Genomic DNA, 15895 nt, shown 5'->3' on the forward strand with positions numbered 1-15895 from the left:
CAAAAAATGCAACTTTTGTACATCTTTTCAAATCCATTTCCTTGGAAACTGGCAAAAAATGCAACTTTTGTACATCTTTTCAAATCCATTTCCTTGGAAACTGGCAAAAAATGCAACTTTTGTACATCTTTTCAAATCCATTTCCTTGGAAACTGGCAAAAAATGCAACTTTTGTACATCTTTTCAAATCCATTTCCTTGGAAACTGGCAAAAAATGCAACTTTTGTAAATTTTTTCAAATCAATTTCCTTGGAAACTGGCAAAAAATGCAACTTTTGTACATCTTTTCAAATCCATTTCCTTGGAAACTGGCAAAAAATGCAACTTTTGTACATCTTTTCAAATCCATTTACTTGGAAACTGGTAAAAAATGCAACTTTTGTACATCTTTTCAAATCCATTTCCTTGGAAACTGGCAAAAAAAGCGACTTTTGTAAATTTTTTCAAATCCATTTCCTTGGAAACTGGCAAAAAATGCAACTTTTGTACATCTTTTCAAATCCATTTCCTTGGAAACTGGCAAAAAATGCGACTTTTGTAAATTTTTTCAAATCCATTTCCTTGGAAACTGGCAAAAAATGCAACTTTTGTACATCTTTTCAAATCCATTTCCTTGGAAACTGGCAAAAAATGCGACTTTTGTAAATTTTTTCAAATCCATTTCCTTGGAAACTGGCAAAAAATGCAACTTTTGTACATCTTTTCAAATCCATTTCCTTGGAAACTGGCAAAAAATGCAACTTTTGTACATTTTTTCAAATCCATTTCCTTGGAAACTGGCAAAAAATGCAACTTTTGTAAATTTTTTCAAATCCATTTACTTGGAAACTGGTAAAAAATGCAACTTTTGTACATTTTTTAAAATCCATTTCCTTGGAAACTGGTAAAAAATGCAACTTTTGTACATTTTTTTAAATCCATTTCCTTGGAAACTGGCAAAAAATGCAACTTTTGTACATCTTTTCAAATCCATTTCCTTGGAAACTGGCAAAAAATGCAACTTTTGTACATTTTTTCAAATCCATTTCCTTGGAAACTGGCAAAAAATGCAACTTTTGTACATCTTTTCAAATCCATTTCCTTGGAAACTGGCAAAAAATGCAACTTTTGTACATCTTTTCAAATCCATTTCCTTGGAAACTGGCAAAAAATGCAACTTTTGTACATCTTTTCAAATCCATTTCCTTGGAAACTGGCAAAAAATGCAACTTTTGTACATCTTTTCAAATCCATTTCCTTGGAAACTGGCAAAAAATGCAACTTTTGTACATCTTTTCAAATCCATTTCCTTGGAAACTGGCAAAAAATGCAACTTTTGTACATCTTTTCAAATCCATTTCCTTGGAAACTGGCAAAAAATGCAACTTTTGTAAATTTTTTCACATCCATTTCCTTGGAAACTGGCAAAAAATGCAACTTTTGTAAATTTTTTCAAATCCATTTCCTTGGAAACTGGCAAAAAATGCGACTTTTGTAAATTTTTTCAAATCCATTTCCTTGGAAACTTGCAAAAAATGCAACTTTTGTACATCTTTTCAAATCCATTTCCTTGGAAACTGGCAAAAAATGCAACTTTTGTACATCTTTTCAAATCCATTTCCTTGGAAACTGGCAAAAAATGCAACTTTTGTAAATTTTTTCAAATCCATTTCCTTGGAAACTGGCAAAAAATTCGACTTTTGTACATCTTTTCAAATCCATTTCCTTGGAAACTGGCAAAAAATGCAACTTTTGTACATTTTTTCAAATCCATTTACTTGGAAACTGGTAAAAAATGCAACTTTTGTACATTTTTTCAAATCCATTTCCTTGGAAACTGGCAAAAAATGCAACTTTTGTACATTTTTAAAAATCCATTTCCTTGGAAACTGGCAAAAAATGCAACTTTTGTAAATTTTTTCAAATCCATTTCCTTGGAAACTGGCAAAAAATGCAACTTTTGTACATCTTTTCAAATCCATTTCCTTGGAAACTGGCAAAAAATGCAACTTTTGTACATCTTCTCAAATCCATTTACTTGGAAACTTGCAAAAAATGCAACTTTTGTACATCTTTTCAAATCCATTTCCTTGGAAACTGGCAAAAAATGCGACTTTTGTAAATTTTTTCAAATCCATTTCCTTGGAAACTGGCAAAAAATGCAACTTTTTGAAAACATAAGGACTCAGTCGCCATGGAAATTGGGTAACAGACAACTTTTTGTGTATATATATATATATATGTGTATATATATATATATACACATATATATATATATATATATATATATACACCATTTTTTAAATGGACCATATACATAGACCGTGTTTTACTGGATTTCACTGTTTAAATTCCAACAATGAACTGACTTTCTAAAGAAAATTAACCTTTCTGAGCATTGCTTCTACTTCATTCCCTCCAAACTAGTAAATAACAACAATCACAGAAAACTTGTGCTTCTTCTGTATTTGTAAAATGTGACACTTTAAACTCACCATATATCAACATGTTTGATTCGAAAAAAACAAAACTACCTAATATTAGCCAAATATGAATAACAGTCGGGCTTAATTCACTTAAAAATAATTGTTCAATTCATCACATTTCCCTGCGGGAGAGGGATATTCAATAAGATTTCAGAAATTCGTGCAGTGAGAAATATTTGACAGGCTTCCTCACAGTTTATCATCAATAAATGCAAATAAAATACATAATACTAATAATAAGAAGCTTTATTTATACAGCACCTTTCACAGATAAAAATCACGAGGTGCTTCACAGAGGCATAAAAACAATAAAATAGCACGGTCGGAGATGAAAACGTCACACATTCCACATTTGTATGATAAAATCAACCATCAAATATGTGACGACAGGCTCGTTGAGACACCAGCGTGACGCACGCCGGTCATATCCGCCGTGTTGCGTTTTTGCGCAGTCGAGTCCACTTCGGGGCTTTCATTTTGAAAGAGCCCACCGGATGGACACTTCCTTCTCGCCCCTCCTAACTTGACGGGGAGAGCTCGCCGTCAAACGCTGCCTCTCCTTGTCTTTTGGGTTTTCCAGCAGCGGCGGCCGCGCGGCGCGCAACTTATGGATCCGAGACGCACGACGCGCTCTGGCGTCTCCGGCACCGACGCGTTCCCGACGCGCTCCTCTCACCGGAGGAGAGCCTGCAACTATTGAAGGAGGCTCTCTCTCTCTCTCTTTTTGCCTTGAATGTAAAAGGAGAACACTGGAGTGATCTGCGGGATTGTTTTTTTATTCCCTTTTTTCATTTCCACGACGCGCTCACACGCTTAAATACATCTCTATTTTTTCTTTTTCTTCTTTTGGATATCGTGTTTTCCTATATGTGGAGACTTATTCCAAACGATGGGAGACTCCGTGTTCCTCGACAGGCAGAATTCCTATCTTGTAAGTATGAAACTTATTAGCAGCGGGGAATTAATTACCGGATCCGAGCTTCTAGTTATTGGAGCGCGCAATTGATGGTGTTTGTCGTGCTCGCGGAGGGAATTAAAAGACGATTCGGAAGCTTTGCAGCCTCCGTGTGAAGCTGTTGTTTTTTAACACATGCAATTAAAAAGGAATCGTGCAATTTTATAAAACGGAACATGTGTGACTGTGAGGAGAAATGTGACACTGGCTTGTTTTAAAAAAAAGAAAAAAAAGAAAGAAAGGGGGCTTCGACGTGCAAAAGCTTCCTGTGATGGAACGTTTTAAGTGACATGTGGTTCGCACAAGACCACACATGTTTCCTGGTTTGAAACGAGAGTTGGGTGTTTTTTTTGTTTTTTTTTTCCTTTACGCAGAAAAAAAAACCCTGTAAGCTTGGCGCGCGAAAGCGCAAGAGCCACAGGTGTTTGTGTTTGACACTCTACACCTCAGAGCCGCCTGGCCCCGGTGGAGGCACAACACAACACAACACAACACAACACAACACAACACAACACAACACACTGACCCATGAGAACCGAGAAAACCTCAGCACTTTCTCACATCGTGGCTATTTCGCATATTTTTACCCCCCATGTAGATTAGAAAGATGCAGGTTGGGGAAGTTTTGTGCAACAAAGACATCATCCATCCACCCCCCCCCCCCCCCCATGGAGGAACCGTCTTCCTGAGCAGAGCTCCCGTGGCGACTCGCCCTCGACCTCCGATTCTTTAATTGGGAAACAATACGGTTTTCGTTGGCTGTGCTGGATTACTGCTCCGTAGCGGCGCGAAGGCCGCCGCCTGTCCAAGGAATCATCCCAGGATGATCTGATGAGGCGGCGGCGAAGTGACCAAATTGCCCCCCCCCCCCCCCCCCCCCCCCCCACCCCCGCCGTCCAACTCCCAATGTTCCTCTCTGGTTGAAAGTCTGGCGCAAAATCCTCCTCAAAGCCCTCAGAGTGCCGGATCCCACTGATCTGACATCTCATCAGATAAGAGCAAAATATTTAATAATACTGATTTGTTGTGTTTATTTACATTAAAAAGAACGAGTCTCCCTCTGAAATAAGGCCCGAGGTACAAGTTAAAGCGCTCAGACATCAAACAGCCGCTGTTGTTACGTCGAAGAACTGTTGGTTTGCGTCGATCTCTGGATTTTTGGATGCGTTTCTGCTGAAAGTACGACGTGTATGGAGGTAGTACAGCAGGTAGTACAGCTAGTAGTTATTGCTAGGAGCGACTTGCTAGTTCAGGATACTCAATTTGGGCTCATTTGTTCATATTTGAGCAAATAATATGATATAACTTTAACGTGAGCGTCATAAATAGTCTAGTTTTCAATCTGCTTTTTGTAGTTGTGAACGCTTCGGTTAGCTTGTTGCTACGTCTATAAGGTGATTTAGCTTTGAAGCTCATTTATTTGACTTATTATTTCTTTTAACGCTCTTCCTCTTGTTCTTAGGAGATTTTTATGGTAACATCTGATGACTTCTTGGGCGGCTTGCTTCGCTTCACCTGCAGCGAATCGACACGATTAAATCGTTTTTGTGTCATTTTAAACATTGATGATACTTTTTTGCGCCTCTGTCTTACATTTCTGGCTGTTTGAACCCCAAAGAACGAACCGAAAGAGCAAGAAAAGCAGGAAAATCAGTTGAAAAGCGAATTGTTTAGCCACTTAATAGGCTCTAATTCAAAAAATACTTTATTTTCAAGTGAATTTGTGGAGTTTGTTATGTAAATAACTTTGATAAAGTCAAGTAGCTTACGGGTAAGTAAAGTTAGCTTCGGTCTTAAATGTTTCTCAACTGTTTAGAAGCGCTTTAGGGTCAAAAAATATGAATTTTGTGAATGTGAATTTTATGTAATTTTATGTAATTTTAAACATTGATGAAAAAAATCACATGCATACCTTTTTGCGCCTCTGTCTTACATTTTTGGCGGTTTGAACCCCAAAGAACGAACCGAAAGAGCAAGAAAAGAAGAAGAATTATTATGTTATTAATATTTTTTTGGACCCTAAAGCGCTTCAAAACAGTTGAGAAACATTTAAGACCGACGCTAACTTTACTTATCCGTAAGCTAGTTGACTTTATCAAAGTTATTTACATAACAAACTCCACAAATTCACTTGAAAATAAAGTATTTTTTGAATTAGAGCCTATTAAGTGGCTCAACGATTCGCTTTTCAACTTATTTTCCTGCTTTTCTTGCTCTTTCGGTTCGTTCTTTGGGGTTCAAACAGCCAGAAATGTAAAACAGAGGTGCAAAAAGGTATGCCATGTGATTTTTTTCATCAATGTTTAAAATTACATAAAATTACATAAAATTCACATTCACAAAATTCATATTTTTTGGACCCTAAAGCGCTTCAAAACAGTTGAGAAACATTTAAGACCGACGCTAACTTTACTTATCCGTAAGCTACTTGACTTTATCAAAGTTATTTACATAACAAACTCCACAAATTCACTTGAAAATAAAGTATGAATATGAATATTGTGAATGTGAATTTTATGTAATTTTAAACATTGATGAAAAAAATCACATGCATACCTTTTTGCGCCTCTGTCTTACATTTTTGGCGGTTTGAACCCCAAAGAATGAACCGAAAGAGCAAGAAAAGAAGAAGAATTATTATGTTATTAATATTTTTTGGACCCTAAAGCGCTTCTAAACAGTTGAGAAACATTTAAGACCGAAGCTAACTTTACTTATCCGTAAGCTAGTTGACTTTATCAAAGTTATTTACTTAACAAACTCCACAAATTCACTTGAAAATAAAGTCTTTTTCGAATTAGAGCCTATTAAGTGGCTCAACGATTCGCTTTTCAACTGATTTTCCTGTTTTTCTTGCTCTTTCGGTTCATTCTTTGGGGTTCAAACAGCCAGATATGTAACATAGAGGTTCAAAAAGGTATGCCATGTGATTTTTTTCATCCATGTTTAAAATTACATAAAATTCACATTCACAAAATTCATATTTTTTGACCCTAAAGCGCTTCTAAACAGTTGAGAAACATTTAAGACCGAAGCTAACTTTACTTATCCGTAAGCTACTTGACTTTATCAAAGTTATTTACATAACAAACTCCACAAATTCACTTGAAAATAAAGTATGAATATGAATATTGTGAATGTGAATTTTATGTAATTTTAAACATTGATGAAAAAAATCACTTTGCATACCTTTTTGCGCCTCTGTCTTACATTTCTGGCGGTTTGAACCCCAAAGAACGAACCGAAAGAGCAAGAAAAGCAGGAAAATCAGTTGAAAAGCGAAGTGTTTAGCCACTTAATAGGCTCTAATTCCAAAAATACTTTATTTTCAAGTGAATTTGTGGAGTTTGTTATGTAAATAACTTTGATAAAGTCAACTAGCTTACGGATAAGTAAAGTTAGCTTCGGTCTTAAATGTTTCTCAACTGTTTTGAAGCGCTTTAGGGTCAAAAAATATGAATTTTGTGAATGTGAATTTTATGTAATTTTATGTAATTTTAAACATTGATGAAAAAAATTTTTGCGCCTCTGTTTTACATTTTTGGCTGTTTGAACCCCAAAGAACGAACCGAAAGAGCAAGAAAAGAAGAAGAATTATTATGTTATTAATATTTTTTTGGACCCTAAAGCGCTTCAAGACAGTTGAGAAACATTTAAGACCGACGCTAACTTTACTTATCCGTAAGCTAGTTGACTTTATCAAAGTTATTTACATAACAAACTCCACAAATTCACTTGAAAATAAAGTATTTTTTGAATTAGAGCCTATTAAGTGGCTCAACGATTCGCTTTTCAACTGATTTTCCTGCTTTTCTTGCTCTTTCGGTTCATTCTTTGGGGTTCAAACAGCCAGATATGTAACATAGAGGTTCAAAAAGGTATGCCATGTGATTTTTTTTCATCAATGTTTAAAATTACATAAAATTCACATTCACAAAATTCATATTTTTTGACCCTAAAGCGCTTCTAAACAGTTGAGAAACATTTAAGACCGAAGCTAACTTTACTTATCCGTAAGCTAGTTGACTTTATCAAAGTTATTTACATAACAAACTCCACAAATTCACTTGAAAATAAAGTATGAATATGAATATTGTGAATGTGAATTTTATGTAATTTTAAACATTGATAAAAAAAATCATAAGGCATACCTTTTTGCGCTCTATGTTACATATCTGGCTGTTTGAACCCCAAAGAACGAACCGAAAGAGCAAGAAAAGCAGGAAAATCAGTTGAAAAGCGAATCGTTGAGCCACTTAATAGGCTCTAATTCAAAAAATACTTTATTTTCAAGTGAATTTGTGGAGTTTGTTATGTAAATAACTTTGATAAAGTCAAGTAGCTTACGGGTAAGTAAAGTTAGCTTCGGTCTTAAATGTTTCTCAACTGTCTAGAAGCGCTTTAGGGTCCAAAAAATATTAATAACATAATAATTCTTCAGCATCAATTGATTGTGAACCTGCAACTTCTCTGCAGAAAACCGTAAACTACCAATCTCTTCTAAAAAGTTCAGACGACGACGAAACGTGGGGTTTTCCCGCCAAAATAGCCACGGTGGCGAGGTATGGCGGGGAAACACCTGGAGTGGACCGAGGTGGAGCGGGGGCAGATGTGCAGCAGCAACATCGCGGTCGCCAGCGCGTAAACGTTGAATCCCACTGGAAGGTCGGCGGTGCGTCGGCTTGACGTCAGGCGATCGCGCTCCCCGGGATGCCGCGCGGCGATAACGGCGAGCGGTTGGGACGGATCACTCAGCTCATATCTCTGAAGGAATTTCTTCCACGGCGTGGAGGTTTATGTGGTATTCTGTGGGGGGGGATTATGGGAAATGAGGCACAGGCGGCACCTTTTTGTCAGCGCGAGTGAGATTCAGCACCTTTGATGTCCTAAAGACATCAAAGCTTTCGGCGGTTGTGGTTTCTTGGCATAATGAGGTTATAGTGAGCTGGTTTCAAACTGTATTTATTACGTGTTTTCTAATTAACGACGCAGGACACGGGCTTCTACGTCTGGCATCGTACTTAAATGATATAGGGTGAATTTTTCCTTTATTTCCTTTAAAATAACGACAAACTATCTTGTCCACATTATCGGAATATTCAAACCATTCATAGTTTGAAGCAACAACATAATACAAATTTAAACATTTTGAGTTTTCATAACATTTTCTTCTATTTTAGTTGAATGCAATTGAGGTGTTTCTGTAAACAAAATCCTTTTTTAAAAAATTGTTTTATGTTCAAAATTTCATCATGATCATTAAAATCCAGCTGCACATTAAAACAGTGTGACTCGATCCAACATGTGTCTTTCGAGCAATTAAAAACAAAACTGATCAAATTAATTGTTAAAAGTGTCAGTTTACGTCACATTAAGTCTTGCAATTCAAGTTTACACCACAAGGTGTCGCCTTGAGTCAGACGACATGTCGGATGTTTCTATTACCGATCCGCCGTGGAGTGTTTATCTCCAGTTTGCAACATCTGTGCTGCCGTGTACGTTGCTATAATGAGTCGACGCTTTTGTCGTGTCGGTTCAAGGCTACTACTTATGCTTGTCGGGGGTTTACGGCTCAATAAAATCCAAAATTCTGACATGAAAACACATAATTTCCACGTCGGTTCACCTTGTGAAGATTAAAAGTCTCCAGAAAATCTGGAAAATCCGTCCCTTTGCACTTCTGATTTTTGCGGCGACTTAGTCACGACCAAACGTCAGATTAAAGTGGAATATCATTGTGGATTTACTCTTTCATTACAGTTGGAGCTGTAGGTTACGTTTACCAAGTTTCGTTGTGTTTCTGGAGGAACGAGCGGCGGAGGAAGTGGAAGAGCTAATCCTGGAACGCTAGGCGCCCCCCAATTCGTGTTTTATATCCAGAAATTGGTACGAGTTGTAAAAGCGAGGGGTGGGGGGGGCAGAAGGAGGGCGATAAGATCTGGAGGAACCACAAACCGGGAGGAACAAAGCGCTGACAGTTGAAAGTGGAGAGGCAGACCGGAACAGGACAAAGGAAGCATTGAAGAATTGATGGAGTGCACTTCATCTCCAACTTTTATTGTCCTCGGGTCATTCAGACATGGTAGCACCCCCCCCCCCCCCCCCACCCCCCACCCCCCCATCCAACCCCCCCATTTGTCTTGTTTACCGAAACCTTTAAGAGCCGGGTTCTCATTTATGCCGACAGCAAACATCTAATTCCTCGTCTTACCTCTTGCTGATGTGCAAACCTTGTTCTACTGCAGGAGGTGTGTTTGTTTTAGTCGCCTGCTCCTCCTTGTGCAAACGGCCCTGCACTGGAAAATAGCAGCCAGCGTGCCGGAGCGCTCACGGCCCGGTGCGGAACGCAAAGATTTTAAGCGATTGATACGACGGGCGATATTGAAACGACTGGATTGTCCTTGGTGTCGCTGTCACGGGTTAAAATCCCTATTCCTAAGCGTCTCCTTGTGTTGGTGAACACGTCAGACTCATGGATGTGTCGTTGTCTTTCATCTGTTAAGCTGTGGCTCTGTGAAAACTGCCTTCAGCTCAATCCAAAAAAGACTGAGACTTTGATCATTGCTCCAGAGCAAAAAAAAATCCCTTTGATTGTCAACCACCTTGGTTCTCTGGGCTCCTCGATTCAGTCGAGCGTTAGAAACCTCGGCGTTTGGTTCGACCAGTCTCTGTCCCTCGACAGCCATTCGAGACGTCTGGTGAAAAACTGTTTTTTCCATTTGAGGAACATCGCCAAGCTAAGGCCAATTTTATCCAACTCTGACCTTGAAATGGTAATTCATGCTTTTATTTCGTCTCGTTTAGATTATTGTAACTCCCTTTTTACTTGTGTTAACAAATCTGCTTTGAACCGTCTTCAAAGGGTCCAAAATGCTGCAGCGCGGCTTTTAACAGGATCCAGCAGAAGATCTCACATCACTCCTATTTTAGATTCTCTGCACCGGCTCCCCAGCAAATTTTGAATTGATTTCAAGATTTTAGTTTTGACTTTTAGAGCGTTGCAAGGTCAGGCACCTAAATATGTGTCCGACTTGTTGTGCCCCTGGTACTCCCCCGGTCACTCCCTTAGGTTCTCGGGCCAGAACCTCCTCACTGTCCCACGGACCCACTTTAAATCCAGAGGAGACTTGGCCTTTGAAGCCGTCGCTCCTCGATTGTGGAACGACCTTCCTTTGTCGCTGCGTGCCGCCGACTCTGTTGACTCTTTTAAGAAGCAGCTGAAAACACGACCGTCCAGACAAGCTTTTAGTTAACATGGCTGTGACTGGTTTTTATTCCGTCCCTGATTTTTTATCTGTGAAAGGTGCTATATAAATAAAGCTTCTTCTTCTTCTAAATGAAGCCTCTGCATGTGCGTTTTTTTTGTTTTTTTTTGTTTTAATCGACTCCCTTTGTAAGAATGTGGTAAATTATGACATCGCTTTGCATTGCACGTCCCGGTCCCGCTGACCTCCTTCTGTCCGGCATGCATTGACTCGTTCCACATTTGTTGACCTGGTTCCTCTCGCTGGTATTAACGCAGTGTAAACTGCAAAGCCTGAGGGGTGGGGGTGGGGGGGGGGGGGGGGGGGGGGGAGCCTCTACTTGCTGTCACTTCCAGCTTATCACTGGAACGCCGCGGTTTTCCTGCGCCGAGGAGAAAGGCACTTGTTTTATTATCAACATCCCGCTAGAAGCCCGCCCTACTCCAGACTTGTCTTTTTATGGAGACGTGGTTTGAAGCGGCGCAGGGGGCGAAGCTTCTGGCAGGATCCGACCCCACGCTTGAGGCAGATGTTGCTCGGGCGCCCAGCTTCAGAGTCCCAGGGGGGAAAAAAAAAGAAAAAGAAAAATGACGGCTGATTTACGGGCCCCTAGCTCTCGCTCTGGTCCCGAGACGTCTCGGTTTTAGAGCGAGTCGGTCAACGGGCTGAAGAAAAGGGTTTCCTGGCGGTTTGTGTGCAGGAGCATGAGAGCGTGATGTCAATCGCCACGCCACTGTGAGAACAGCTCTCCTCTTACATCATGCCGGGGGAATTTTACAAGACCAGGACTGCCTCCAACTGCAGAGTAGTGTAACGAACCGAAGCGGAGCTATCGATTTTTGCCTGTCTTGGAGAATTTCCGTGTGCACAAAGCAGGAACAGATTGTACCGTCCCAGAAGAAAACTAAACTGAAAAAAAACAAAACATGAGTCCGCCTTTATGTCCTCAGACAGCTGTTGCTCTCCAGATGACCTCAGCAAGACCGACCCGAAGCCGTTAAAGCTCTGGAACGGGGTCACGCCGAGCCGTCCGATGAGGACAGGGTAACACTTGCGGGATCGGAGGAACACTTCCTGCAGGCTTCGTGAAACGCGAAGGTCAAATAACGACGTTGGGCGTCGGGTCTTTCGCTGCTTCGGTGATTCTTCGGGTGTCAAAGGACGAGCGGGTGTTTCTCCTCTGACGAGATGTGTGTGTGTCCTCTGGGAAAACGGATATGAGATGAACTCTACTATCGTTACTTGCTATGTGAATGCTGAAGGCCGTCACACATTAGTGAGCCAAATCTTGTATTACTATTATTCTGACTTCTTTTCCGCTGTGCTATATGTCCCGCAATCTTTAACCCATTCGAATCGCTCAAATATCAAAACATGCCACTTGTTCATGAGATGATGGCGATGCTGTGTGCTTTTGATGTTTTTAAACTTTCTGAATAAATCACCCAAAAAAAATAGAAAGAAAATGTCCCATACAAAGCGGATGGGAGAGGCACCTCATGGAGATCGAAGCAGAAGAGTATCTTTGATCGCATCATTTTCAGACGCTGATCTCCTTTGATCTGCTTTGATCTCAGCACTGGAGACACGGAGATCAGCTTTATTAAACCTTCAGCATTCACACTTGTATTTTCTTCTGGAAACGGAAACCTCTAGTCCAGTGTTTTTCAACCTTTTTGAGTATTAGTACCAAGTACAGAGCCGATATTCGTAAAATTCTCAGACCATGCAAGGGTTTTCTCCTTGTACTCTGGTTTCCTCCCACAATATGAACACATGCACGTTAACGAGTTATAGGGAACAGTGACTATTTTCTAATCTCCTGTTTAATCAGTCCCAAACTAACTCACGCCTACTCACGAAAACATGAACCCTGACCCCCGCATGAGTAACTTTGACGTGATTCCGTAGTACTGCGTGATTCATTTGCGACGTTTCAACATGTTGGGAGGTTCATCTCTTCTTCGAAGCATAACGAGTCATCTTCCTCTCATAATTTCAGCTAAAATCAACTCATAAATAAGTCATTTTTGTCTTTTTCTTTTCAATTTTATCAAACATACGCAGCAGTTTTTGGATGTGCCACACTAAGTGTTTGTAATCCCAAATGGATGGACTGGTATTGTTTTGTTTTACCCACCCCTTGGGAAAAAAAATGACTGTAATCACATGAATACACGAGTGTGCCCACATGGAAAGAACCTATATAAACATATATGTTTTAATATAGGTTCTGATATAGGTTTGGCATATATGTGACATATATAAAATTGGCCGTTTTCCTATATGTTATGTACATATATGTACATATATGTACATATATGTGCGCATATATGCACACATATATGTATATAACATATAGGAAAATGGCCAATTTTATATATGTCACATATATGCCAAACCTATATGCGCATGTATGCACACATATGTACATATATGTACATAACATATAAGAAAACGGCCAATTTTATATATGTCACATATATTCCAAACCTATATGCGCATATACGCACACCTATATGTTCCAATATATGCAAACCTATATGTGCCCATATATGCACACCTATATGTGCCCATATATGCACACCTATATGCACACCTATATGCGCATATATGCACACCTATATGTGCCCATGTATGCACACATATATGTACATAAAATATAGGAAAATGGCCAATTTTATATATGCCACATGTATCCTAACCTTTATATAGGTTGTTTGGATACACTGGATGCTGTTATTTGCTCAGTGACCCTAGCGGGAATCGAACCAGGGTCTCCCGTGCACCAGTCCGTTGCCTTGCCACCTGAGCTATATATATATATATATATATATATATAAATATGTACCTATCTGTGCATATAGGTCCATATATGTGCATAAAATATAGGAAAATGGCCAATTTTATATATGTCACATATATTCAAAACCTATATCAAAACCTATATTAAAACATATATGTTTATATAGGTTCTGTCCATGTGGGACTTTCCATATATGCAGCATATATATTGTCATATATATTGTCATATATGTGCATATATGCAGCATATATTGTCATATATGTGCATATATGCAGCATATATGTGCATATATGCAGCATGTATGTGCATATATACAGCATATATATTGTCATATATGTGCATATAGGTTTCATATATGTGCATATATCCTCATATAGGTTCTTTCCATGTGGGTGAACGAGTCACCTCTGATCTCTGGTACTTTATTTTTTACATTTTTTTCCCCCAGTGATGGCGATCGACGCTTTCCACAACCCCGACAGGTGGACGGTTAGATTCCCAGCACAATCGCGTCTCTATCAAAAACAATCCAGAGTTGTTAGACGAAGCAGCTGCGAGTTCCAGTGTTGTGACAAGAATAACACGCATTTGGCGCTACGGGGACGCCGCGCGCATGCCTGGGGTGGGCGTGTGCGCGGCATGCAAATATGTGCCTGTGTTCAATGTGCACCCATGCATTTAACTAGCGAGCTTGTGCGTACACGGTGGGGGTGGGGGGGGGTGGTGGGGGGAGGGGGGGGATTCCACGAAGACTGGATTAGCCGCCCTCAAGACGGCCTCTGGAATGCGAGGAGCTGCGAGTGTGTTGTGGAAGTGCGTGTTTCGAACACACACACACACACACTATTTTCCCTCTAGCCAATTACTCTTCATTGATATGCCTCCACTCCTCTTCTGTATCACTCCTTCCTGTCCCCCTCTCTCTCCTCGCGGGGGGAATAACACTGAAATAGGATTTCAAGTGGGAGGTTGAAGTGAAGCAAGTTAAGGATCGGCTGGTTTTGATGACTGACGGCAGTGTTTTGTGGCTTTAATGGCACGTTAGGAAGTGTTTTTCTGTGCACGCGGCTGTAAAACTCAATGTTTTGAGGTCTTTTCAAGAAAAACAAGAGAACTTTTCATTATGAAACAAACAGGCTTACATAGATAGTCTTCATTTATTCAGATCTCAGGTGACTCAGCTTCCTCAGATTAACGTTTTCTTGTGTGAAAATAGCGCATATAGTCAACTCCATCTGCGTAAACGAGACGAATCGCCTCTGTAGTAGATGTGCGAGTGGACTCGGCACGAGAACTATTTGTTGGCGAAGCAAACGTTGCCGATTTAAAAGGCAGCGTAGGGAGACTAGCGCTCAGAAAATGAAAACGAAATTGGTATGTGTCGGGGAAACAACGGAGCCACGCGCGGCAATATTCGACGATATTAAGCTGATATCGTTTACCCGGAGACACTGGGATCTCACACGTCTCAGTTGAATCTGAATATGTGGGACATTTTGGCCGTTTTCTGAAGAAAGCAGGTTGATCAATGTTTTTCTTGCTCGGGGTGTTTTTCAGGCACTATATTTAAAAAAAGGGGTGGGGGGGGGGCGGAGGAGCTGTCGCTGTTTTAAATGAGCCCCCTCGGTGTTTCACAGTTACTCATAAACAGTGCGTTGATTGATAGCTGGAGGTTGTGTTCTCCCTGCTCCGACTGCACATGCACACGTAGTTGTTAAAGTGCAGCTCTTATGCAAACGCTGAGCGATTTTCTGCAAAAATCAAATGAAAGCGGGACTTGTTCCTCGACAGCTAAGCCTCGTTAAAGCTGCTCTGTCCACGCGGTTTCCCACCTAATCTAGCCGATGCTGAGCAGACCTGGAGGGAAGGATTTGTGTGTGTAGGGGGGGAGGGGGGGGGGCGCCAAGTCATTTACCGTCTTCACCGATTAGCACTTCAAAGCGAACCGTCGGCCCGCCGTCACCAAGGCACGCAGGCACGCGAGCCAGTCAGCTGAAGGTGGCCGTCTTTCCGCTAGGAAGTCAATAACGGACCGGCGGTGACCCGGCGGTGACCCGCAACAGCGGCGGCGTCACATCCAGCGTGTCGCAGAGGGAGAACAAAGCACGGGCGGGTGTGGCCTGGGCCCGGCAGGAAATTACACTTGGCTAAAACTTCCTGGGCTGAAACAACGCCGAGGCTTTTTCAAATTGTTGCTTTAATTAGTTGTGAAGTGGGTTGTTTTGTTTTTTTTCTCCCCTTCTTCACCCCTCTCCTGCGTGGACCAGTTTGAGTGTGTGATCCAAACTGTCGGAGCGGTTCGTCGTTTTCAATGAGTCAAACAACATTCGTGAGCAAATAGAAGAGATTCCAGACGTGTCGTGACGGCAGCCACTCTCCCAAATGTATACAAAAACAGGAACCTTCAAAAAAACGTTGGCAAAAA

At 40.6% G+C, this 15895-nt stretch overlaps 1 protein-coding gene across 1 annotated transcript in view; it reads left to right on the forward strand.

Moving 5' to 3' along the window:
* The first annotated feature begins 3307 nt into the window (after positions 1 to 3307).
* Positions 3308 to 15895, forward strand: part of LOC308147408 (rho GTPase-activating protein 6-like) — a 55046-nt gene continuing 42458 nt past the window's right edge. The window contains exon 1 of the mRNA XM_080519539.1: positions 3308 to 3396. Within this exon, the coding sequence (XP_080375665.1) occupies positions 3355 to 3396 (42 nt within the window). The 5' untranslated portion in view covers positions 3308 to 3354. The remainder of the gene's footprint in view (positions 3397 to 15895) is intronic.

The sequence above is a fragment of the Blennius ocellaris genome (assembly GCF_963422515.1).
Source record: "Blennius ocellaris genome assembly, chromosome: 24".
Taxonomy (NCBI): Eukaryota; Metazoa; Chordata; class Actinopteri; order Blenniiformes; family Blenniidae; genus Blennius; species Blennius ocellaris.